A 25,856-nucleotide genomic window follows, 5' to 3' on the forward strand; every position below is an offset into this window, starting at 1 on the left:
CCAGTTAAGGAATACTTAGACACTAAATGTTTTATAAAAGTAAAGTTTCTAAAACATGTATAATTCCATTTACATTCTCAGCTTTTCAATTCTATTTATCTTAAAATCAGTTTCATAAGACTGGATGGGAGGGGAGTTTGGGGGAGAATGGATACATGTATGTGTATGGCTGAGTGCCTTCGCTGTTCACCTGAAACTGTCTCAACATTGTTAACCAGCTATACCCCAATGCAAAATACAAAGTTTTTAAAATATCAAGAAAAAAATTAGTTTCATAAAATGTCATATGGTTATAATTCAGTATCATTACAATACAATACTTGAGAAATGTCTGGTAATTCTTTTATAATTTAAAGTAATTTAAAGATTCAAATACCGTATTATTTTAAAGTCATTTACACTTATTAAGCTTTTAATGAAAAAACAAAATATTTTTCTTAAAAACTATCAAAAAAAGATGTAGCACTTTTATTTTGAAGATGAGGAAAGCAAAATACAGGTGAGCTACAAGGACTCTCCAACTGATACGGCTGTATCCAACAAGATAAATAATTCTCCTGTATCTACTGTTATCACCCAGGAAAACACCCTACCAGGCAGATAACTGCTCATCATACAATCTAGAGTGAAGCAAAGTAGAAATGCAAGAAAACCAGTGTGAAAACTAAGAAGTAAGCAGGGCCTAATCAATTGAGAAATGAGACTGATTAGCTCTTTACATGCCCAGCTGAATATGGCATTTAAACCAAGGACTAAGCTTATCTCATGTTTGCTTTCTACAAGCGGCTGCATATAGATAATGGTTACCTGCAGGACCCACCTTATAAGTACACAGTCTAGTTCCACAAGGAGATCATTGTGCAATGTATGAATGGCGCCAGGTTCACACCTTTTCACGAGGGAAGATTTACTGTCAATACTAAATTGACAGCAAATGAACAGGGAAGTGAGAGATGGAAAACGAAAAATGCATGACACAGATTCACACTAATTCCCCTCACGCCGACATATTCTCAGTGTTTCGTGCCATCTTCTGCCAGTTACAGGCATCTGCAGGGACCAACGAACGCTGAGTGGCAATCACTCCTTTGTCACCTCTGTGTTGATCACATGCCACGCTGTGCCCTTTACTTCAGCAACTCAGTTCTCAAAGACTCACAGGACACAAGGCCCTTTTCTCTTGAGACGCTTCAGGATTCTGGGAGCTGGCAATGTTACAGGTCATGTCGAGTAATCCTGGACCAACACCAACAAGCTGCTTCTACTCCCCAGTCAGAAAGAACATGCAAAAAATTTCTTAGCAGACAGCTGGCAGGAGTGCACAGGCAATTGACTTTTATGTCATTTATGATGGTAGAAGATCCTTAGCTTCAAAGAAGATTTCAGAGTTAACAGTACAGTTACTAAAAACTAACTTAGTTCCAAAGCTTATCACTGGCTAACTGACATTGTATCTGTGATACAAAGCCGATGCTTAAGAATGGCGAACATATGATCCTACACCTATGCCTGACTAACTGGCAAGTCTTTCCCTGAATCACCTAAGCCAGGTTTTGCTGTTCTAAGACAAAAGTTAAATTCAAAGAGAACAAAGCTTACAGAAAAAAAAAAAAAAATCAGTATTTAAAAAGAAAAAAAGGAAAAAAAAAAAAAAAAGAAAAAAAGGGAGGGAGGGAAGAAGGAAGTCCCACAATCACCACTCAGGCACTGAAGAGGTTTACCCAATGAAATTACTTCTCACACCAATTTCAGGAAAAAAGACCATTAAAATTAGAACACGGTTTAAAAAAAAAAAAAAAAAAGAAGAAATTCCATTATAGCTGTATCCAATCTGTCTGCTATGAAAAAATACCAAAATGCAGTCTCATTTGATCATGTTATAGTATTTATTAAATTTCATCATTTATAACCACTGTGTCATTAACCCTAACACAAATACTGACATTTAAAAACACAGAAAGCATACTGATTCTTCAACTATTTAGCTTACATGTACTTTTCAATTGTCATGCAGTGTTCATAATTAGGAGACATTACACATTAACCCTCTCATATTACACTTATTAAGAACTAAATTTTTAGAGGGTAGAAAAATACCAACATAAATTCATTCTCCGAAACTGCCCGTGAGTGTACTGTCACTGTTCCGTCTGATCATACACTTAGAGTACATTCTTCAGTAAAATGGATAACTGTAGTCATGTAACAATAGTTATGATGAGGCAATATCATTTCAAGGAAGGAATACAACAAACGAGACCAAAAATTGAAGAGCTGAGATCACGGCATATAAAAATCATTTGCGAACACCACGTAAACTTCAGTGTTTTCCACTTTCCAGCTGTAAAGAGCATGCACAAAGTTTTCTTAGGACAGCTGTCAGCAGTGCATGAAAAACTGGCTTTCATGTCATGTGCGCTGAGAGACCATCAATACCACTGAGGAAAAAGGACTGTGTTCATTATCTTTTGGGTCTGTCTATATCATCTATAGCTGAGAGAAGTTTTTGTCTTGCTTTCTTATTGATATGGGATCCCAGGCAAACATTTACCAGGTTGGTCAGCTGCTTTGTTGAATACTCCTGCTCAAAAAAAGAAGATTCAAATTTAGTACACTGATACACATGTGTGTGATCAATGCAGAAAAAGAACAGACATAGATAATCAGGACTCAGTGGGTAATTACTAAGCACTACCAACCAGTGAAAAGCAGTGGAAATTATAATTGAGACATGGAAAACAAACTGGTTACAGAACTGTAATAAGGGAATAAAAGCATCTACAGCATGAATTTGAAAGAGGAACCACCAGCATCTTTTTTTTATGGCACGTGCATGCATTCATGCTCAGTCACTAGTCGTGTCTGACTCTTTGCAACCCCATGGACTGTAGCCCACCAGGCTCCGCCGTCCATGGAATTCTCCAGGCAAGAACACTGGAGTGGGTTGCCATCTCCTTCTCCAGGGTGTCTTCCCGAACCAGGGAATGAACCTGCATCTCTGCACTGTCAGGCAGGTTCTTTACCGCTGAGCCAGGGAAGCCCTTCACATGGCACATAACATGCTAATGCTTAATATTTTTAAGATCACACACTACGCTTCTTTCTGCGATGGTCTTTGTCATCAAGTTATCAAAATACGCTGACATCTCAAAAATTTATATACATATAATAAAGGGCTACTAAGTAAGTAGCTTCTAGCACTGCACATTTTGCACATTTTAGATAAAAGAAAAAAAATCTCCAAACACAGAATAACTCTTCTGAGGCATAACAAATGAATAAGGTTAATAACAAAGATCAGAAAATTATTGGTTCTTAAACCCTTGTATCTTCATGGTAGCTAGAAAGTAAAATTGAAGCCACAGTTGACCTGTGAACAGCTCGGGGAGTAGGGGCGCTTTCCACACAGTGGAAAACTTGCACCGAGTTTATAGTTGGTCCTCCTCATCCGATGTCCCTCCATATTAAAGAATTTAACCAACTGAGGATAATGTAGGTATCCACTACTGAAGAAAACCGCACGTAAGTGGACCTGTACAGTTCAAATCCATGTTGTCTGACGCTCAACTATCTAAGTATTTTTTTGCTGTTCAAACTGTACAAAGTTCCTGGCTTTCAGATAAGTTGTCAGGATGCACATGATGAACAGGACTCATCAGAAAGTTCTGCATCTTGATTTGGTTTTGGAGAATTAAGACCAAGAGCTCAGCAAGGGAAAGAGCTGTGTTCTATTATCTAACGAGAAAAGAACATGTCTTCACTGGAGACAACATTAAAGACAGTAAAATTTCAAAATACAGGGAAGAGTTCATTCTAATAATTCAGCAAACTGCTCAGTGTGTGTGTCTGATCTCTGAGAGCACCCATCAACACCTGGTGAATTCTCTCAAGTGATCACTCAACACTTAGGAAGTACCATCCAGGCACCATACAGGCATTGTGGAAAGAGCTCTAGAAAACAGGGCAATCTTGCTGCAAGGAAAATTTCACTGTATTACAGATATCAGTGAATAAAGCTCTTCCGAAACACTAAGCTATGACAGCATATTAAAAAGCAGAGACATCACTTTGCTGACAAAAGTCCGTATGGTCAAAGCTGTGGTTTTGCCAGTAGTCACAAACGGATGTGAGAGTTGGACCATAATGAAGGCTGAGCACTAAAAAATTGAAGCTTTCAAACTGTGGTGCTGGAGAGGACTCTTGAGAGTCCCTTGGACTGCAAGGAGATCACACCAGTTAATCCTAAAGGAAATCAGTCCTGAATACCCACTGGAAGGACTGACGCTGAAGCTGAAGCTCCAACACTTTGGCCACCTGATGTGAAGAACTGACTCATTGGAAAAGACCCTGATGCTGGGAAAGATTTAAGGTAGTAGGAGAAGGGGACGACAGAGGATGAGACGGCTGGATGGCATCACCGACTCAATGGACGTGACTCTGAGCAAACTCTGGGAGACACTGAAGGACTATCTAGCGTGCTGCAGTTCATGGGGTCACAAAGAGTTGAACACGACTCAGAGACTGAACAACAACAATAAAAAACTTTAGTCCACTGAATCAAAAGAAGAAACCCTAAAATGGGCATCTGTCTTACATCAAATAATGAATCTCTATGAGTTGGGCTTTTTCTCCTCAGCTGCTGCTGCTAACTCGATTCAGTCGTGTCCGACTCTGTGCGACCCCATAGATGGCAGCCCACCAGGCTCCACCGTTCCTGGGATTCTCAAAGCAAGAGCACTGGAGTGGGCTGCCATTTCCTTCTCCAATGCATGAAAGTGAAAAGTGAAAGTGAAGTCTCTCAGTCGTGTCCGACTCTTCACAACTCCATGGACTGCAGCCCACCAGGCTCCTCCATCCATGGGCTTTTCCAGGCAAGAATACTGGAGTGGGATGCCATCGCCTTCTCCTCAACTACTTGTCCCAAATCCCTTCCTCAATACCAACTCCAAAGTGCTAATTGCTTAAGTTATGAAATGGATTCTAGCCACATTCAGCAGTTGATCTGCATCTGATCTAGCTATCTTGTTCCTCAAATGACAGAGGTCAATGAGATAAAAAGTGCTGACATTTCTCAGTTCTGGTGTGCTGATCAAAACCACTGAAAAGATGTCAGAGATCTGAAACTACTGTCAGAGATCTGAAACATTAACACAAAATTCAGGTTAATGGTCCAGACTAAACTTCATTTTCTTTTTCTAAAGTGTTGAAACTAGAAAGGATGTGCCTGATAAATATAAACAATTCCTTACTTCCTTATCCAGTCAGATGAAATAAACACTTACATAACTTTTACCTATGATGTTTATAGCATGTGAGTGCTAGAGTTATTGATGGAATAAGATTCAGTGAAGATTTTAACACTTCCCATATTTTCATTAAATCCATCTTCACATACTGCCTAACTAGACAAATGATATAACAATCATATCAAAAAGCTCCTTGTATTGAGCATTCCCTGGTGATAAATGTTGATTGAACTGTGTCAAAAATTCAGAATTTTAAATAACACTTATTACATGTAGTATTTTTCTCTACATATCTATATACTCACACAAAAGAAAAACAATTTTATCTATACTTAAGGTGAAATCTAATGTAGGATGAAATTAAATTGAGCTATTTAGGTAATAAATATTTGCATATTCAATCATTAGGCTTCATTGGTGGCTCAATGGTAAAGAATCTGCTTGCCAATGCAAGAGAAGTGGGTTCGATCCCTGCGTTGGGAAGATCCCCTGGAGAAGGAAATGGCAACCCACTCCAGTATTCTTGCCTGGAGAATCCCATGGACAGAAGAGGCTGGTGGGCTACAGTCCATGGGGTCACAGAGTTGGACACGACTTAGTAACTAAACAACAAATATCCAGTCATCACTACTACATGTCAGTGTGTTCAGAACATCACTGTTGATGGCTACAAGAAGGTTTAAATTGTATATCAATTCAGTTCAGTTCAGCTGCTCAGTCATGCCTGACTCTTTGAGAGCCCATGGACTGCAGCACGCCAGGCTTCCCTGTCCATCACCAACTCCTGAAGCTTGCTCAAATTCATGTCCATCGAGTTGGTGATGCCATCCCGGGTGGCGGCAGTGGTAAAGAATCTGCCGCCAATGCAGGAGATGCAAAAGACATGGTTCAATCCCTCGGTCAGAAGATCCTCTGGAGAAGGAAATGGCAATCCAGCCAGTATTCTAATGGCACTCCACTCCAGCTTTCTAAAAGTTATATATAGACTTTAGCTTGACAATCATTTCAGTGCTCCTGTATTTGTCGTGAAGGTTACCAATTTCAGCTCTTTTCCTACAACACAGTTGCAGGACAAACACAGCTAAAGTTCAGACTCTGTTTTTCCAGATAATTACTGTTACAGTTCACAAAGTCTCAAAAGGATCTGATGAGGCAAAGAGTGTTGCACACACACAATATGAATATGGTAAAGAACTGGCCTAAGTAATTCATGCTAAAAAAAAAAAAAAAGTTTGTTTCACCCATATGATTTTGAATTATCTAACATACCACACAAGCACAACACAAAAGAGGAAGAATAAAAATTTAATTAACTGCTTCTCAGCTCTCACCCTGTGCTCTTTGATCCAGCGTTCCATGTCATTCTCAGTTAGGTAGTACGCTTTAATATAGGTTTCCACAAATTCTTTATCCGGAATGGGTCTGATATCAGTTAGCTTTTCAAGTTTCATTAAAAACTGTTGAAAATCCAATTGCATCAAGGCACGACCCTCATTACTACACTTCTTGACGTTGGCGTATCTAAGATACACAATAATAAAAAAGCACAAGGGATGGGATGGCTAGGAAAAGAAACCTTCAGGCACTTATTAAACTTTCCTCTAACCCACATTTGCTGAGATGCTGTAAGTAAAAGAGGACATAAGTGTTGAGCCAGAAGGACTGTGTTGTGTTTGGGCCCTGTCACTCAGCAATCATATTCCTTATCTGGGTCTCAGTTTTCTCATTTGCAAAGCCAAGAGATCAAGCAACTTCTAAGATTCTTTGCTGTTCTACAGGCCAGAGTTCTGCAAAATCAATTAACATACTCATCTATAAGAAAGTTAAACTGACATTCAAGTTAATCTGGCTGCCAAGAATTATTTATAAAATTAAGCTATGAATATTCCCCAGTAATCTTAGCTTCATAAAACTGTTCAATATAACTACTCAATGCAAAGAAAACAAATGAAATAACTCTCCCATAAACATTCAGCAAACCTAAGAAACAGAAGCATAGAAAGTATATACATATTTCTCATAATAAAACACTTTTATAGACTTATTTCTGAGACCCCACACTACTAAAAAACTGCATGTTCTAAGGTGGACTAGTAATAAGAATATATTTGTTAACCCTAACAGTACAATTTTATTATTCATTAAGTCAGAGTCTCATTCCTTCAATCACACAAAATGTGGAGAATTCAATCTGAGGAGATGAGGTACTTTCCCTAAGAAAATCTGCAAGAAGACTATTTTATATTATTTAAAGTGATAAAGCTTTTTTTAAATAGTGTTTATATTGAAACATATATTTGTCTGTCACTATTCTACTATTGAACAAATTTATTAACAGTAAAATCCAGTCATGACTGCTGACACAGAGACATCTTGGGATTTACAGCACTGCTGACTTCAATACAAAATGCCAAGGCTGCTGTCAGCTTGTCATTGTCACCTTCCACTTTCTGACACATTCTTTTCTGTAACAAATAAGAACTGAAGAGAAATCAGATGAACGACAGTGTGAAAATTCAACTGATGTGCCATTCTAGATCACTGCGAATGGTCTTTGAAATAGAAGCTTGCCTTCCAGGTATATTTTAAATGTATTACTAATTCTTACTTGTGTTCCCGATGTTATGGACAGAGTATAAACATGACCTCTGAGTAAGTGGGAAAATTACTTTTGATCTGTAAACTCAACATATGAAAGATTTATATGGTCTACAAGGATATAATAATGATATTATAAGCAGTGATATTGTGGTTTTGAGGACTGATTTTGCCATGAGAAAATTAGGAGATATTAAGCCTTCTCTGGATTTCAAAGACTGCGTGAACCTGGACAAGTTATTTAACCTCTGTAGCCTTGATTTTCTGAGGCGAGGCTATCTTTCTGTTGACAAAACAGAGAACAGCACTATCAAAGAGAGTTTATGTTAGGATTTAGTGACAGAATCCTGTGAAGGGCTTGGTCCAATAAATGCCAAATAGTAATCAATGAACAGGATGTATAATAATCATCAGCATAATTATATTTGATAATAATAGTTTAACTTTCAGATAACCATTAGATGCTACATTCCTCACTCCGACCAGTTGATTCTAAGTCATCAGAAAGAAAAAAAGGGACACAGTAGGATTTAATGTCTCTGAATTATTATGAGACTGTCTGCCATTTATCAGTATCTCTTATCTGTTCTCTGCATCTGCTGGTGATAATACATAATGTTACTCATATATTATGACTGAGGAATCAGATATGCTTTCATGGAAAACTTACCCTTCCACAATAGTTCTATTAGCGAGGCGTATACAATGTTCCCAAAGTATATTAGACACAGGCAAGGGTATCCGAACTCTCTTAGAAACTTCATTCAACCGCATGTTAAACTGCTCAAATTCCTAAGAAAAATCATAGCCATATGTGAATTCAATTATAATGCTTTCCCATCTTAGAGGCAAAAAAAGACTAAAAGACTCAGAATGAAATCAAGTAAAACAAAAAGAGATAATGCCCAAGATAATTTGGACTTACTGTGAAGTATATGAAATTGACTAATCATGTTGTAATATAGAGTACACTACATTTCCTCTCAAAGGAAGTAAGTGCCATTAACTGATTAAACAATATTCCAATGTTTCTACATCTCAAATTTTCTATGACTGTCAGTATGGATTAAAAAGGCTTAATAACTAATATGTCTTTAAAAATATCTTCAAGAGACCCAGATTTTTTAAAAATGTTTTAATGAGCTTTCAACTCAGAGTAAACTATATGCAATTTGTAGCTGTAATCCTTAGAGAGCAGTCTGATAAATTATTCTCTTTCCTAAACATTCCTTTAAAGTATCAATAAATGATTACATACTGAAAGATTCAAATCATATAATAGCTGTAAATTTTCAGCACCAAAAAAGCTCCATATTATCTCATGACCTATAGAAAAACTGAACATTTTTATTACTCATCAGTACCTTTTATGGTACTACTCTCCTAAAAATAAAAACATACATAATTTAGACAATTCCAACAACATGAAAACAGCAGATGGCTCATCCTTCAATAAATTTATATTTCTGATTTCTTGAGACTATTATCATCTAAATATGTTGATTAACAAAAGTAAATGCTGTTGATTCTTTCTTGATAATACAGTTCAAATAAATTTAACAGTCCTTACAACAGTATTTTTCTCTTTAGTTTCCTCAATAAAGAAGCTATGCAATACGTAATAAGCCAAGACTGACAGTGTGTTCAAATAACACACAGGTTGGAAAAAAATCTAAACTGTTCATCACCAGTGAAGCTACTATTACATGATGGTTGTGTTATCCTTCGCTACTTCCTAGATCACAATTTTTTTTGATGATTTATTCTTTGACAGTTAACAGCTTTTAATTATTTACGAGAAAGAAGTGGGTCTTCAATCCATTAAGCTTACTTTTGAAAATCAAAGTAAATAATAATTGCTCTTCCTCTTTTTTCATTTCATGAATCTAGCAGAACCAGTAGTATTTGCTACCAGATTTATGCTTCACTACAGTAAAAGCTGCTTTAGATTTTAAAAGTCTCAATACATTTTATTAATATTTTAAAGATAAATTTATATGCTTATTGTGTAAAATGCCATTCTACTCATTGCTAAATACAATCTTTAAGAATGCTTATTGTTAAATGAATAATAAAATTATTTCATTTTACTTATGATCCATTTGGGACAACAAATGCAGACTGCTTTTACCTAAAGGTTTGGACTTGGGAAAGTAACAAAAAGAACAAAATTCAACATAAAAGTTCCCTTAAGAGAGAAAGTCTTAAGCTGCTGAAACTTGAGTTCAGGTTAATAATCTGAGTAACACTGGCTCTTTCTTATAATATTTCTTGAAATTAAGACTAACTGAAGCAAGCAGGCAATGGCACCCCACTCCAGTACTCTTGCCTGGAAAATCCCATGGATGGAGGAGCCTGGTGGGCTGCAGTCCATGGGGTCGCAGAGTCAGACATGACTGAGCGACTTCCCTTTCACTTTTCACTAGAAGCAGCAGCCTCTTTCTACTTTTCTGCCCTCTATTCACTGAGGGCAGAAGTCTCTTTTTTCTTGCATCTCCTTAAGTACTGTAATTGTTGTTTAGTGCTAAGTTGTGTCCAACTCTTTGCAACCCAATGGACTATAGCCCACCAGGCTCCTCTGTAAATAGGATTCTCCAGGTAAGAATCCTGGAGTGGGTTGCCAATTTCCTCCTCCAGGGGATCTTCCCACCCAGGGAACCCAAGTCTCCTGCATTGACAGGTGGATTCTTTACTGCTAAGCCACCTTAAGGAAGCCCAAGTACTATAATTAGCAGGTCATAAAAAACAGAATCAACTTTCCAAAAATAGAACTGTTCAAAAAAGTGTGATTATAAATGACATGTATCTTTTATATTCCAAATTAAAATTCCCAGCTGAAGTCTCCCGGGTGCTTGAGAAATCAAAGTCCTTCCAGGGTGGCAACTATCAAGCATGTGCAGATCTCGTGCTAACACCTGGACACTTTTAACTGATCTTGGCTCCCTTAGTTCCTTGACTCTGAGGACAGTCTCAAAGTCCTCAACCCAGCCCTCCAGAACGGTCCTAGACGCACTGGGAGTTGGCACCCCAGATGAATCCGGCTGCTATCTCTGCTTTGATCTCTGGGTTTGTTGACTGGTTCTCAAATATTCTAGGCTATTATTTACATCTTAGATGAAGCAGGTAAGAATGTTTGTGTAAATGATATAAATAGGGAGCCAGGAAGGGCCAACTTTTCTTTTCACTGACAAATATGAAAAGCAACACTTTTCTGAAAGCTGTTTTCATTTTCTCAGTTGCTCTTTCCTCACCTCAGACATGCTCATGGTTCACTGTCTCACTTTCTTCAGGCCTCTCATTACCACTGTGAGTCCTTCTTTGACCACAAGGAAATACATGGTATTCCTCCCCCAACCCACACTCTGCCACTCTCTATCCCTCTTCTGCTGGTTATTCTTTCACAAGACTAGTCACCACCTGACACATTATGTATCTCTTTACTGTTGTCCCTGCTCTAGCATATAAATACCCTGATGGCACATTAAGCTCCTTAATTCACAACTAACTATATTGCTAGCAGCTAGATCAGTGTTCGACACATGTCAGACGATTTATAAATATCTGTTGATACATAAATGAAAAAACAAAACTACACTTCTTTTCAGAAAACTTATAACTTTAAGTCATTAAACACAACAGTGTTTGCATGACACATAGCAAAATTAACGTGATTTCTGGGGAAAACCAACTAGAATAGCCAGGAGTATAACCTCTCGCCAATGAATATAAATACAACTATAGAAAGGTCTTCTTGTCACTCCAGCCATGGCTATTGAGATCATGCAACATGAAAGGCAGCCAAGACACATATCAAACTCTAACTCAAAATGGGAAACTTGTGAGCAAAGACAAAATCTACGAAGTATTCTTGGGTCTAAAAGAACACAAAATTTGGAAGGAAATCCAAATCCAACTCAGGAGCTTTAGCATCACAAGAATGCTCGAATATGGTAAAAACCATAATCTCACGACTTCAGAGTGACTGCAATTACAGGAATAGTTCCATACTATAAGCATCTTTAACAAAGGTGTTTCCCAGAATACTTGCCTTTAACAGCGTATCTACATATATGTTGTGCTGTGACATAATTTCTTTTACATCCCATTTCACATTAGCCATCAGCAGCAGCATCTGTTCATAATCAATGGCTTTACCAGCTACAATCCAGTAAATTGGTTTGCGTAGTTCACTGGCCGTTGAGACCGTCTGAAATAAATTTCACAGAAAACCAAACTTTTTCTCAAAGTATCAAATTTATAAAAACTATTTTGCCCCCATTTCTAGTACACATCGTATCTGAAAATAAAACACTACATTTGGAGATATAAATTATGAAAATACTTTTAACTTGTGGGCAAAGATCTTACTCAAAATATAATTTTGAGACATTCAATATGCTTCAGTCCACTGAAAATACAACAGTAAAACTACAGATTTTCATGGCAAATATTTTTCAAATTCTTTTGCTTTTCTCCATTTCCATTCCCATTCCCACACTGCAACTCAAGATCCGATCATCTCTCACCTGAAGTAGTCCAAAACTCTTCAAGCTGGTCTCCTGTCTCTAGGTTTGCCATCTAAAGTCCATTCCTCACACCACTCCCAAAGCTCTCTTTCCAAAACACACACCTCACTGTGCTACTCATCTCCTCTTTCAAATACTCCAGCAGCTTCTCAGTACCCTTGGAACAAAGTCCAACTCTCAGCTGGGAGCGCTGGATGTCACGTAACTTCAGCTTACTCACTTCAGCCATCTTTCTCATCACCATCCCTTTTCCCTTGTCTAAGAATCTGAATCTGCCTCAGCTCCACCATGCCTCCCTCTCACCTGCGGGTCTTCATATAGGCCACTGCCTCAGTCGAAATATACCCCTTATGGGTGATTTGTGTTGTGGTATGGCAGAAACCAATGCAACATTGTAAAGCAATTATGCTCCAATATAAAAAAAAAAGAATTGTAAAATTTTTAAAAATAAAGATTAAATTATATAAACCTACAATGAAAGTATATCAAAAACACAGATTAAAAAATATATATATACTCCTGATTCTTTCTCTTCGGTCCAGTTTAAACATCACTTCCTCAAGACAGCACTTCTCTGCCAATTATACCCGCCCCAACTCTAGTCAAGGTTAAATACCCAGCCACTGTTTCTTTACCAGAACTATATACTTTATTGTAATAGGTTTTTTCCCTTTATTTTTAATTGAAGGATAATTATAATATTGTGTTGGTTTCTGCCATACATCTGCAAATATCAGCCACAGGTATACATATGTCCCCTCCCTATTGATTCTCCCTCCCACCTCCCACCCCCATCCATCTAGGGGGGGTCACAGAGCCCTGGTTTGAGTTCCCTGAGTCATATAGCAAATTCCCACTGGCTATCTATTTTCCATATGTTAGTGTGTAATACAGTTTTAACTGGCTCTCTCACGAGACTAAAAGTTATATGAGGAGTTCAGTAAGTATCTAGTTAATACAGGAATTCATGAATGAATAAACAAATACTCTAATCCAGCTTTCCTGAAGTTGAGACACTGATCGTTAGCAAAAAATAAAAAAATAAAATAAACAACATGTGACAGTCTTATCTTGCTCACAGTTGAAAGGATATACCAGACATGTCTGACCTGAGAATAAAACTGCTGAAGAAAGGGTTTTTTGACTGCAGGCATCACAGCATCCAGATGAGGCTGAAGGAACTCAAACTGTTCAGCCAAGAATACCCTAAAGGGAATGAATAACACACCATGTAAACAAAACACAGGATTTAGAGCCTGTCAATATTTCTGTGTAACTAATCTTTAAGATCTCTGACCAAAAGTTTAACAAAATTATTTTCCATTTTAAAGAACGACCATGCATGGCCACTTGACACACTCATTTACAATTCACACAAAAATTAATGCTGAGTTATCTCTGAACGTGAGCTGATGTGAAAGAAGCGTGACTTCAAGGGAGCTAAGCTGGTTACTACAAGGTATACAGTTATGCTGCTTTGCATGTAAGATAAGCGCACTCACAATGGAAAAGACAGAAAAAAGAATACAATGGTACTTTTTGAAAGGATTTCTTTCAAAGGTCCCATGTAAATTACACACAACCCATGAATTCACAGATTTAATGCCTGGTGCTTTTCAAAAATAACCCAAACATTCATAACATGAAATAAATTGGAACTTGGCTAAAGTATACACATGAACTTCAGGGCAGGAGGCTGATGTGCATGAATGGAAGTCACTCAGCCGGAAGACTGCTGGCAGTCATTCTGCTTTTCCTTACCTTTTGTTACATACACAGAAACTCAGTATTCTGTCTGACTGTGTGATCAGTTGCTCAGTCATGCCCACATGTTAAGGAAGAAGTTATACGCTTTAATTTTACTAAAGAACTTGGTGATTTACAAGGTCAAGGATCGACTACATTTAATACTAAACTGAGTGTAGCTACAGTTTCTCTAGAGTCATAATTCAATGGAAAAATATAAAGAACTATACTATAAAACGAGCTTCCCTGGTGGCTCAGCACAAAGAATCCACCTGCCAAAGCATGAGACACAGGTTCGATCACTGGGTTAGGAAGATCCCCTGGAGAAGGAAATGGCAATCCACTCCAGCATTCTTGCCTGGAGAGTCCCCTGGCCAGAGGAGCCTGGTGGGCTACAGTCCATGCGGTCACAAAGAGTCCGGACACGACTTAGCGACTGAACGACAGCAGCAGCATACTCTAACTTGTTTCTCTGAAGTCTCACTTAAAGCAAGGATCATACTGCCAAAGAACAAACCTTACAAGATTTCCCGTCTTCCATTTATACACCTAAAAATCAACCATGCCATTTTAAAAATCAACTGGCACTCTATCTTAGGACATGTTTCTCAGAAATACTGAGTATTTTAAGTAATATAGACTACGATGCTTACTTTTATCATCTTTCTTGAATATTTAATGGCAAAGCAACTGTTTTTAATAACTTACAAGGATTCTGTGGCGACCACTCTTTCTGCCAACCCATACAGTGTGTCCCCAGAGGTCAAAACCACTAGGTGACTCAGATGAGGGCTCGGCACCTTCTCCTTCCTCTCTTCTGCTGCTGTGAGCGTGGCAGCCGAATCAGCCGAAACCTCCTGAAAAGACAGCACACGCACACAGCCTGGAACAGCAACTCTAACAGCAACAGACCACACGACGTTACAAACCTGGGACTACAATTAAAATGTAATGTTAATTACACTTGATTTCAGTTCTTCCCCCCTCCTTTATAGTTCCTAACTACTAGAACTTTCCTTTTTATACTAAAGGAAAATGACCCAGCTCCATATACTATTTTTCTAAACGTGGTCAAACAAGAAATCCTTATGAAGGGACAAATATTTCATAGAGACAATAGTGAGAAGTCTTTTAAGAACTTGTAAATGTTGGAAAAGAGACTGCCCCACCAGGATCAAGCTGTTAAAATCCAAAAAACCTGTGGTGTGATCAACCCTTTCACATCGAAGTTTTAACCAAGGTAACCTTGGTGTATTCACAAGACGGTAGGACTAAAATGTAGTTCTGAATTGAAATAGAATCAACTGTATTATATATGTCTACACATAGACTACTGATCTGCAGGAAGATGGCAGATGGAAATAAAAGAAACGGATGTCCAAAGAGACGAGTGGGCTGAGCCTTAAAAGATCCTTGAAGAAAATTACAGCACAAAAATTGAATATAAACAAAGCTAGAAGTGTACAAAATGTAAATCTAGATTACTTTTTAAATCAATTTTATAATCACAAATCTCTTAACATTTGCCTTATGGAAAAAAAGGAGACATCAAATGCTGATGTTACTCTGGGAGCGTAACAGGTTTGTAAATTTAGCAAAATGGAAATAATACATTATAAAACCTTTCAAGTTAGAAAATGGTTTTATTCTTTAGTTTTTTTTTATAGCCTGTCTTCCAGTAAAGGTACTGTCACTCTTCAATCTATAATTACTCAATTAGCATTTAAAAGTTATTTTGTGAACAACTGTGTTTTCTCTCAGGACGATCAGGATAAGGGAACCATGCAAGTTAATCAGTGTCATGGCTCCATTATTTATTTCCTTCTACTAAAAAGGAACAAAAATCACCCCACTACTGTCAAAAAAAACAAAAAATCACAAAATTTCATACTGTTTCATACCAACTGGTTGCCTAGACTATTATATTTAATAATTTAATTCTGGTGGCTATTTAATCACCACCTACCTGAGTGTCCAAGTAAAAAGCCTTAGAATCACTCTTGACCCCTCTTCCTTCTCACCTCCATCATGCCTAAACAGACAACTCTCTTGCCTGTTTCTTCCTCATGTCATTACTTCATCAGGACCAGGGCCCCACAACATTCCTGACCGGACCCATTCTAAAAGTCCCCTAGTAGTCCCTCTAGCTTCTCCTGTTTCTACTCCACTCTCCACACTGGTTTACTTTTCAATAATACCTAGGTGATTTTTCTAAAATGGACATGTGATCACACCAGTCTGTAACTTAAAAATCTCAACTGACAATCCCTTCCTCATGGAGAAAAAGCCTAAATTTTGTTGCCACGACATCACTCCTTTACCACCTTGCCAGTCTCGTTTCCAGATGATCTCTGCACCCCTAAGATCTGGTCACACTGGACTGCTTGTTACACCCGCCTTACTGACGCTCTTGTCTTAGAGCTCTTTTCTCCTTGTCTTCCTAGCTCTTACTTCACTTTTTAAGTGTGAACTCATATTCACCTCCTTCCTGTAAATTTCTCACTCTCCCAAGAAATGTACTTGTGTTACCATCATCTACATGCATGCCCGTAGGTGGTGTACAGCACAGTCTGTCAGTGGCTGTTCTCCCTTACAGCGTTGAGTTCCCGAGGCAGGGACCAATTTCGCCCTCTCTGTACCTTAAGTTCGTGGCATGCCTCTTGGCATAAGCAGACCCTCCTCAGTTTCACTCATGGAGAGGATGGTAAGAACCTTCTCTTACTCTATTATTCTCTTTCAAGCCCATTCATTCCCACTAGGCGTTTGTCGGCTTCACTGCACGAAGAAGGAGTTAGCCAAGTACCCACTGGCCTCCTTAGGGCCAAGTCCAAGAGTCAACTCTGAATATCCATCTCTGAATATTCCTCCTGACCTTTGAACCCAGCAGTGCTCCAGTTTTTATTCCTGACACTTCTCTTACTGACATTCTACTCCCTACACAATTTCATCCAGTCTCACAGAGTTAAATGCCATCCACATGCCAACAGCTCAAAATTTAAGCCCTGACTGGTCTCTCATCTTTAGCGGATTTAACATATCTGAAACTGAACTCCCGATGTCCTCCTAAAACATGCAGCTCCTTGAGACTTAGCCACCCACTAATGGCACAGGCTCCCGAAGTCAGCTGCCATCCTTGACTCCTCTCAGCGTCACACTCCTCTTGTAATCCATCAACAAATCTTGATGGGTCTACCTTCAAAACAGACCCATCTGGGGAAATATGCTCAAGAAGAGCAAGAAAGTCACCAAAATGTCAACATGACGTAGGCAAATGGTATGTGCGTACTGCGCACTTAAACGGAAAAGCTTCTAAACAGGACCCATGTTTCAGCTCATACCAGGAGAGTAAGGAAAGGACATACAGCCTTTTGAAGACTTTAAGAAATGAAACCGTCATCTTTATTCTCACAGTGAAAGTTACATTTATAGCTTTTTCTGCCACTAATGTACTAACGCAAAGAAAATTCATATTTATGGACTTTTCTGGATCAATTTAGAATACTTTTCTCATCAAAGATCCAAAGTTGGCCAAAGGTCTTAAAGCAAACAATTGAGCATCACCAGGTAGATAACTAAAAATTCACATTTCTGATACCACCAACACCTACACCAGCCCTCTTTCCTACTTGTTCACTATTACACCATCTTTTTTTAGACTTTTATTTGATGTGTCTAACAAATTTTCTTAGTTTACAGTGAATTTACATGATAAGCAGTTTCAGGTGGCATTTTAAAGAACATGATGATGTGATTCTGCCTTTTACAGCTTGAAGACAAGCAAAACTTAAAAATATATATATGGAGAAAATTACCCAAAAAGTGCTTATTAAAGTTTTAAGGAACACACAGGAGAAATATGAGGAAAAAATACTATTTCCATTCAGTGGTTTCAGATTGATTAGGCTATAATTTGTTTTAATAGACAATATATCGAATAGCAAGAAACCAATTAATGTTCTCTGCCATTGTAGATACAAATTAATGAAGATGATTTATATACCAGCTTATGGAAACCTGAGATCAAGGTCTAGTAAACGACAAATATATTTTTTAAAATAATAAAACAATGCTTGTCAGTATGAATAACAATTTAACATGTAAATCATTGGAAACTAATGGAAATTTTCAGAAAAACTTCTGGTGTACTGCTATAGAGTCTTATCCATCAGAGGAGTCAGGACTCTGGAGAGACTCTGTCAAAGTCAGTGAAGGGGAACGCCAGCCTGCACAAGCTTCTGGTCCAAGGTGCAGTCTTTGATTTAAGAGATGGGAAGAATAAGGTCTTAAAAAAAGTTATGTTTAGGGACCTCCCCAGTGGTTGAGAATCCGCCTGCCAATGCAGGGGACACGGGTTTGATCCCTGGTCTGGGAAGATTCCACATTCCACAACTACGGAAGCCCGTGAGCCTAGAGCCTGTGCTCTGCGATAAGAGAAGCCACCGCAATGAGAAGCCCGCACACCACAGCGAAGAGCAGCCCCGCTGGGCCGCAAGCAGAGAAGCCCGTGCACAGCAATAAAGACCCAGAGTGCAGCCAAAAACAAACAAATAAATATCTTTAAAAGACAAGGTACCAAAGGAAAAATCTATTTATTAGGGAGGGGTTTGTCTCTGGTTTAACAAAAAAATGCATTCATAAAATTGACTATTACACCAATTTAGGAAAAAACGTCTCCAGTGCATCAAGAACTGGTCTGACAGGTGCTACAGATACACTGTTACCAGTAGATGGGTGACCGCTTGTCTTAAAGAACAGCTAGTCTGGCCACTGTTTACTGGACCAGGCTATTTCATTACACGCTGTACGACAGCATTAAATCCACACCTCAAGGGTCAGGTCTGGAACTGTGGCTTGACAATCATAAGCTAGTAACTAGCAGAGCTACCAGAGAACCACCAGCGTGAATGACTCTAGTGGTATATCTTGGCCCATCTATCATCAGGCATTCAGCCAAAGACACGAAATAATTCAGCTGTAGGCTAAGATTTGGAAAACAAGATCTTCAGGTCAAGGTTATACTCAGTGTCAAACAAGGAGAAGCAAAATCGAAACGGATAAATGCCAATGGGGCTGAAAGTCAACGATGGATTTTACACAAAACCAAAAAAAAAGAAATTGATGACTGTGTCAAACAAGCTTTGACTCTGCAAATGAAGACCAGGATTAAGTGGACAACAAGACCAAGATAACAAGCCAGGTTAATCCAGGTGACACCAAACTCAAGGATTCAAGTTTATTCATTTACTTTATATACATATATTGAAGAGATGCTGTGTACAAAAGTAAGTGCTATGAACATGAATGTGTATTTTAAAAATAAGTGCTGGGCAAAAAGATCTCCAAATGTAAAGGGGAGTGGATGAGACAGATACAGGTTATTTCCTCTGCATAAACAGTGCTCACACGAAATATCCACACACAGCTCTCTCACTTTATTCATATCTCTGTCTGAAGAGCACTGTCCCATCACCCTGCTTCATTTTCTTCTCGGCACTTATCAGGACCTGCCACTCTTACATATTTATCTGTCTCGCTGCCCCAGTAAAATGCAAGTTTCAAGAAGATGAGAATTACCTCTGTGTACTGATGACCTTTCCACTATTATAGTAATGCATGATATATAATAATTATTCCAAATAAGTACTGCTTAAAAGAATGAATGATTACAAAAACTTCAATAAGAAGTATACTCATAATATAGAGCTTATGCAAAAGTGATTGCTTATTTGGGTAAGTGAAGGAATAAAGATGAAAATTCATGGATGCAGAGAAAAGCACTGAAGAACACACGTCTCTGCCTACAGTGACCAAGCATAAGAAAAAAATTTTTTTCTTATATTAAATGCTTGTCTTGGCTTAAATACTATACAGCATCAGTCCCAGTTTCGCTAACACAGCATTTTAAAACATGCATTTATTTCATCACATGACAGTTAAGAATCAAGACTCCCTACTATGTAGCCAATTAAACCCAAATGTCTCAAATGTTAAAGACATTTACAAAGTGGTCCTTAAACAATCTTTGCAACACAACTCTCTGTCATAAACAGATGCCCCATCACAAAAACCTGTCAGTTTGGGCTGGGCTTGCTCCCACCACCAGGCCCTTGCTCAGCCTCAGAACCTTAATGTGAATACCATTCCTTCTCCTTTTCCTCACTGACCCCATGCCTGCTCTTCAAAGTCGAGCATCCTCCTCTAGTCATTCTCAGACATTAATTCTGAAGATAAACCTTTGTTCTCTTTGAACCTGCACTGCACACAGAACCAGTATCATATTCTTTGGGGTATACTAGCTTTCTCTCTCCATCTGGCTATAAGAAACCTCCATCTCACTTCCTACAGGCAATTAGTGGACTAGGAACAATTAGTGGACTAGGAATTAACATATGTATAGAAATACATTTACATGTAGTTGATTAGATGCCAATTTCTATCTTAAATAACCCAAAAGAATGGATTCCAATTGATTACTTACCAGATCAATGAGGCTTTCTTGTATCCTGTTTAGAGTTGTTCTTAGTCTACTACTACTAAGACCTAGTCCTGTTGATTCCAACTGAAAAAGACGACGAAAAGCACGTTAAATCACTTTGGAGAGAACCCTGCAAATGTTTTAACTTCAAAGTAGTGAAAAGTATGTGTTGAGTTTTTACTCAAATTCTTAGCATTCAGAGGGTTTCCAAACACCAAATTACCAAAATATTAGGGAAAGAAGTCAAATCTTCACCCTCAAGGGAACAAGAGAGCTATTGACACATGTGTCACACTAACATCAATCAATCTAATGAATTTATCAGGAGAGAATTCACCAGAATTTCTTTCCCACAGATTACTACTTTCAACTGCAAAGCCTAAAGATTTTCATATACTTAAAGAACCCAAGGATGGGAAAGGTCACACTGACACAGAAAAAACAAAAACAGAGATGACACATATTTTCAGTATCAAGAATGAGAGTATGGAAAACACTACAGATTCTTCAACATTAAAAGGATAATAAGAGAATTTTATGAATAATTTTATGCCAATAAATTTACCAAACCAGATAAAATGGACAAATTCCTTGACAAACTCATAAAAATTGACCTTAGAAGAAACAGAATATTTAGAAGTAATTGTTAAATTTAATAAAAACCTTCAAAAAGTACTAGCCCTACATAGACTCTCAGAAAATACAAAAAAGAATGTTTCCCAATTGTTTAATGAGACTAATATTACACTGATTTCTAAGCCAAAGATATCACAGAAAACCTAACTACAGACTCATAAACTTTATGGGCAGAATTTTTTTTTTTTTTCTTAAGAAAATATTGAGGAAAGAGAAGGGGATGACAGAGGATGAGATGGATGGGTGGCATCGGCAACTCAATGGACATGAGTCTGAGCAAATTCCAGAACACAGTGAAGGACAGGGAAGCCTGGCATGCTAAGCTCATGAAATTGCAAAGAGCTGGACACAACTTAACAAACAACAACAACAAGAAAATATTACCAAATTCCTTCATGACCAAGTGGCATTTGTCTTGGGAATATAAGACTGGTTTAATAGCCTAAAATACGACTTTGAAATTAACCAACATAATTCATCATATTAATACATTTCTTTAGGGGAAAAAGTTATGATTGCTTAGATTCAGAAACTTTATCCTTTCATGATAACACGAATTTATCCTTTCATGACTGAATTTACCCTTTCATAATCACAATCCAGAAAACCAGTAACAGAAGAGAATTTTGTCAACATTGATCATAGGACTCTATAAAATAGCTGGCATCATAATCAATGGTGAAAGGCTCAACACTTTCTATCCTGGAGAGATGAGGGAGGAGGGAACAGGACGTCAGCTCGCACCACTTTTATTTCACGTTGTGCTGGAGGTCAAGTTTTTGTAATTTTTCTCCAGCATACAGATATATATGCTGTATGAGGCCTACAGAATAAAAAATATAAGGCAAACAGACTGGAAAAGAAGAGGTAAAGCTGAGTATCAGACACTTCCCTTTAAGCACTGATTTAACTCCACTCCACGAATTTTGGTATGTTGTGTTTCCATTATCATTCACTTTGAAATAGTTTCTAATTTCTCTAGTGGTTTCTTATTTAACCCAATCTTTATTTAGATGTGTGTTAATTTTGAAATATTTCAGTTTTCCCATTTTGTTATTTCTTTCTAATTTAATTATATTGACATCAGAAAATATATCCTATATGATTTCTATGGTTTTTAAACTCATTAGAACATGTTTCATGGCCCAGAAATATGGTCTATCCTGACAAATGTTCAAGCCGGAACAGAACTGTTTTAACCAATATGAGAGTCACAAGTCACATGTGACTAATTTAAATATAAACCAGCTAAAATCAAGTACAATGAAAAATCAGTACCCAATCATACCAGTCACATTTAAGTACTCAAAAGACACTGTGGCTTGTGGTTACCATATTGGGCAGTACAAATATAGAACATTTCCATGATTGCAGATCCTATATTAAAAGATCCTGTCTTTGATATACTTGTGATCACGGTGAAAATATGAGTATTTTGTATGATGAATATAGTCATCCATTAAAACTCACAAGTTTTTGAAAAGGTATAAAATATTGTATGTGAAAAATTAGTATTAGGATATGTTCATAAAATCCAATGCTATGCTTTTATAAAAAAAAAAAAATCTGTCAAAAACCTAGGAATTCCCAAATATCAGATCAGTTACCTGCTTAATACTGTGCTGTTCTCCTTAGGAGTAGAAAAAAATAAAATTCAACAAGATCTTTGTAAGCACATAAAGGAGGTACAAGAAATATTAATTCTATGGCAGGCAGATGGTTCAGTTCAAAGATTTTCATATTATTTTTAAAAATATTTGCCATTATCTTCTGAAGGTACAGTGCCTGCTATGGTTGTTAGCCAGTATTTAAAATGTTTCATTTATTGTAATAAATATACACCAAGACAGATTTAAACAAAGCAACCTGCACATTTTCACTGCCAAAATACATCAAAGTTAGACAGAGATGCTGCACTTTTTCTGCCAAAAATGTGAATAACATACAATATGTCTATTATATCAAAGCTTAAAACTAATATATTTTACACAAGGCAACTGGGCACACAAAAAGCTAGTATCAATAATTCTGTTGCATTTTGGATGGATAATTTTCAAAATAATGTTATTTGTGTATTTTATACAGAGAGAATGAACTTTACATTTACAAAAACAAATTTTAAAAGAAACAGACTCCTCCCCCAAAAGACTGACTTACTGAATCATTCCGACCAAAAAAGGTATATATTGCATACAAGTAATAATCAAAGAGCTGAGACATGAAATGGATAACATCGAAAGCAATTGGCTTAAGAATGTTCATCATCTGCATATATTTACCTGAAAAGAAAAAAAAAAAAACAAATAGCACAAAATTAAAATCTGTTAGTCTCCAATTAAGAAACCATAAAAATACTTTACCAAAATACTTTTAATGAAATATTACATTCCTTAGTCATATCGGCCATGCCTCAAGTACTCAACATTTATTTGTAGCTCATTTATTTCTAGTTAATGACTACTATACTGGACAGTGCTGATATAGAAGAGTTATACCATCTTGGAAAGTACTACAGGATGGCACTGATTAAAAAAGGAAAAAAAAAATACCTATATAAACTTCTCATGTCATTATATTTTACTGTTTGCCTTACATTTATGGAACTCCTGAACTCTTCTACAATGACACTGTATACAAAGCCAACATAGCTCCTCATCTCTTGGAGATTCCATTTAAAACAATTTCTTCAAAAATGTTTAGGTGTAATAAGACAAAAGACAATGTATTCTGAGAAAAAGTGGGGTTCTTTTCATAAGCATATTATACACATGTAGCAAAAGTAAAAAACAAACAAACAAGAAGAAAATGTGGAAGACACTCCCCGTTCCCCCGGATCCTAGCCCTGTGAAATCTGCCATCGGAGGCCAAGAACATTTCTTTATCACCACATCAGAGCTCAACAGTCTCAAAGTGCCAAGAACACGTCCTCCTCATTCCTTCCTTTGGGAGATGCCAGTGTTCCTTTCTTTTTCCTCTACACGTATGATACAGTTACATAAAAACATTTAAAACCTCAAATTTCTGCATTTATAAACTTGTTCATGTGTTTGAAAGGTGCATGGGAGATGGGCTGAATCAAATAACACCCAATAATGAGTACTGAATTGTGTTTTTTAAAGGAAATAACAGGGAAAGAAGCAGATCTATAAAAAATGCTTTTCTGCAGAAGTTGTTAAAACAGGCTATTTGCTTTATTTCCAAATGAGCATTCAGGAGCCATCTCTACTTTATGGAACTGCTATGCATTTTAAACCGGTACTATTGAGGACACCAGAATTCAAGAGAAAACATATTAACTGCAGCAGAAAAAAAATGACAAATTTACTCTAATGGAAATATCTACATCATTTCTTTATTATCTAAGAACTCAGTGTATCTGTCTTAATTTACACAAGAAATGAGTTTAAATAATGGGACGGTCAGAAAGACAAGCACACACACATATCAGAGTAAAAAAAAAACCCATCAATTTAGATTCTATTCTTACTCCTGTTTACAAGTCTTTTGTTTCAGAATTATTTTTTGTAATAATTTCACATAATCGAGATTTTTTTAAATCTCAATTGAAAAATATTTTGAAAATACACTCATAGAACATTCTGGATCACTATGAAGACATTTCATCGACTGCAAACACATCACTATTTAAACTGCAACTATTTACCCATTAAATAATGTGATACTGTAAAGAAAAAAAAATGAAAAAGTAGATAATATTACTTTAGTCTGTAAAAGAACATTTCTAGAAGGTGAATAGTAGACAACATCTGGATTGACACATATCCAGAATACAAAGCTCCTCTCCATTCCTAATAAGATTAACCATTCTTCATATAAGTCATCTTAAGAAAGGATATAAAAATGAATTAATAGGTAAAAGCTATTTTAAATATGCATTCAGAAAAAAAAAAAAAACAGATGATCCCAACCAGTCTGAAAAAAAAGGAAACATAATCATTCAGTACATTCAACAAACACTTTTTGAAAGCTGACTATGTTCACGGTCTTGTGTTAAGACACAAGGAACTACACAGAGTCCCTGCTCTCTCACAGAGCCCCTCCATGACTTCACAGGGCCAGACACGGAAGGCAGTCACTGAGAAGCAGGCTGCCAGTATACTAACACAGAGAAGAGTAAGAAATCTGTCTTTCCAGTTCTACAGGGTCGAGTAGGGCTTTAGAGGCCTGAGGGAATGTATGCACTCCCTCAGTATTATTGAACTAAAAAAGAATTTTACAATCATTTAAATTCCTATAAAGAGAAGTGGCTGAGAAAGTAAAGGCAGGTACGTATGCTCACCAGAAAATGATAAATCTCAAAACATTCCTAGACCAGGGGTTGGCAAACCTTTCCAGTAGAGGACCAAAGACTAGATAGCTTAGGCTTTGTATGTCATTCAGTCTCTGGGGCAGATACTCAGCTCTGCTAGTCTTGGTTTCAACTATTCAACTCTCCCCTCACAGCACACAAGCAGCCATGGATGACATGTAAACAAATGAGCATGGGTGTATTCCAATAAAACTTTATTTACAAAAACAGGTAGTCAGACTGATTTGGCCTGCAGGCTACAGTTTCCCAATCCCTGTCTGTACTAGGTGACAGAGAGTAGATGGGAGCAAGACGATGGA

General features: G+C 37.3%; 1 protein-coding gene across 1 annotated transcript in view; it reads right to left on the reverse strand.

Moving 5' to 3' along the window:
• Window positions 1-1,867: 1,867 nt before the first annotated feature.
• The window catches only part of VPS50 (VPS50 subunit of EARP/GARPII complex), a 131,780-nt gene continuing 107,791 nt past the window's right edge, over window positions 1,868-25,856 (reverse strand). The window contains exons 21-28 of the mRNA XM_070369843.1: window positions 23,385-23,506; window positions 20,595-20,675; window positions 14,825-14,973; window positions 13,480-13,576; window positions 11,893-12,051; window positions 8,515-8,636; window positions 6,578-6,767; window positions 1,868-2,581 (exon numbers count right to left, since the gene is read on the reverse strand). Of these exons, the coding sequence (XP_070225944.1) occupies window positions 2,462-2,581; window positions 6,578-6,767; window positions 8,515-8,636; window positions 11,893-12,051; window positions 13,480-13,576; window positions 14,825-14,973; window positions 20,595-20,675; window positions 23,385-23,506 (1,040 nt within the window). The 3' untranslated portion in view covers window positions 1,868-2,461. The remainder of the gene's footprint in view (window positions 2,582-6,577; window positions 6,768-8,514; window positions 8,637-11,892; window positions 12,052-13,479; window positions 13,577-14,824; window positions 14,974-20,594; window positions 20,676-23,384; window positions 23,507-25,856) is intronic.

This window comes from Bos mutus, chromosome 4 (genome assembly GCF_027580195.1).
Source record: "Bos mutus isolate GX-2022 chromosome 4, NWIPB_WYAK_1.1, whole genome shotgun sequence".
In the NCBI taxonomy this organism is placed as follows: Eukaryota; Metazoa; Chordata; class Mammalia; order Artiodactyla; family Bovidae; genus Bos; species Bos mutus.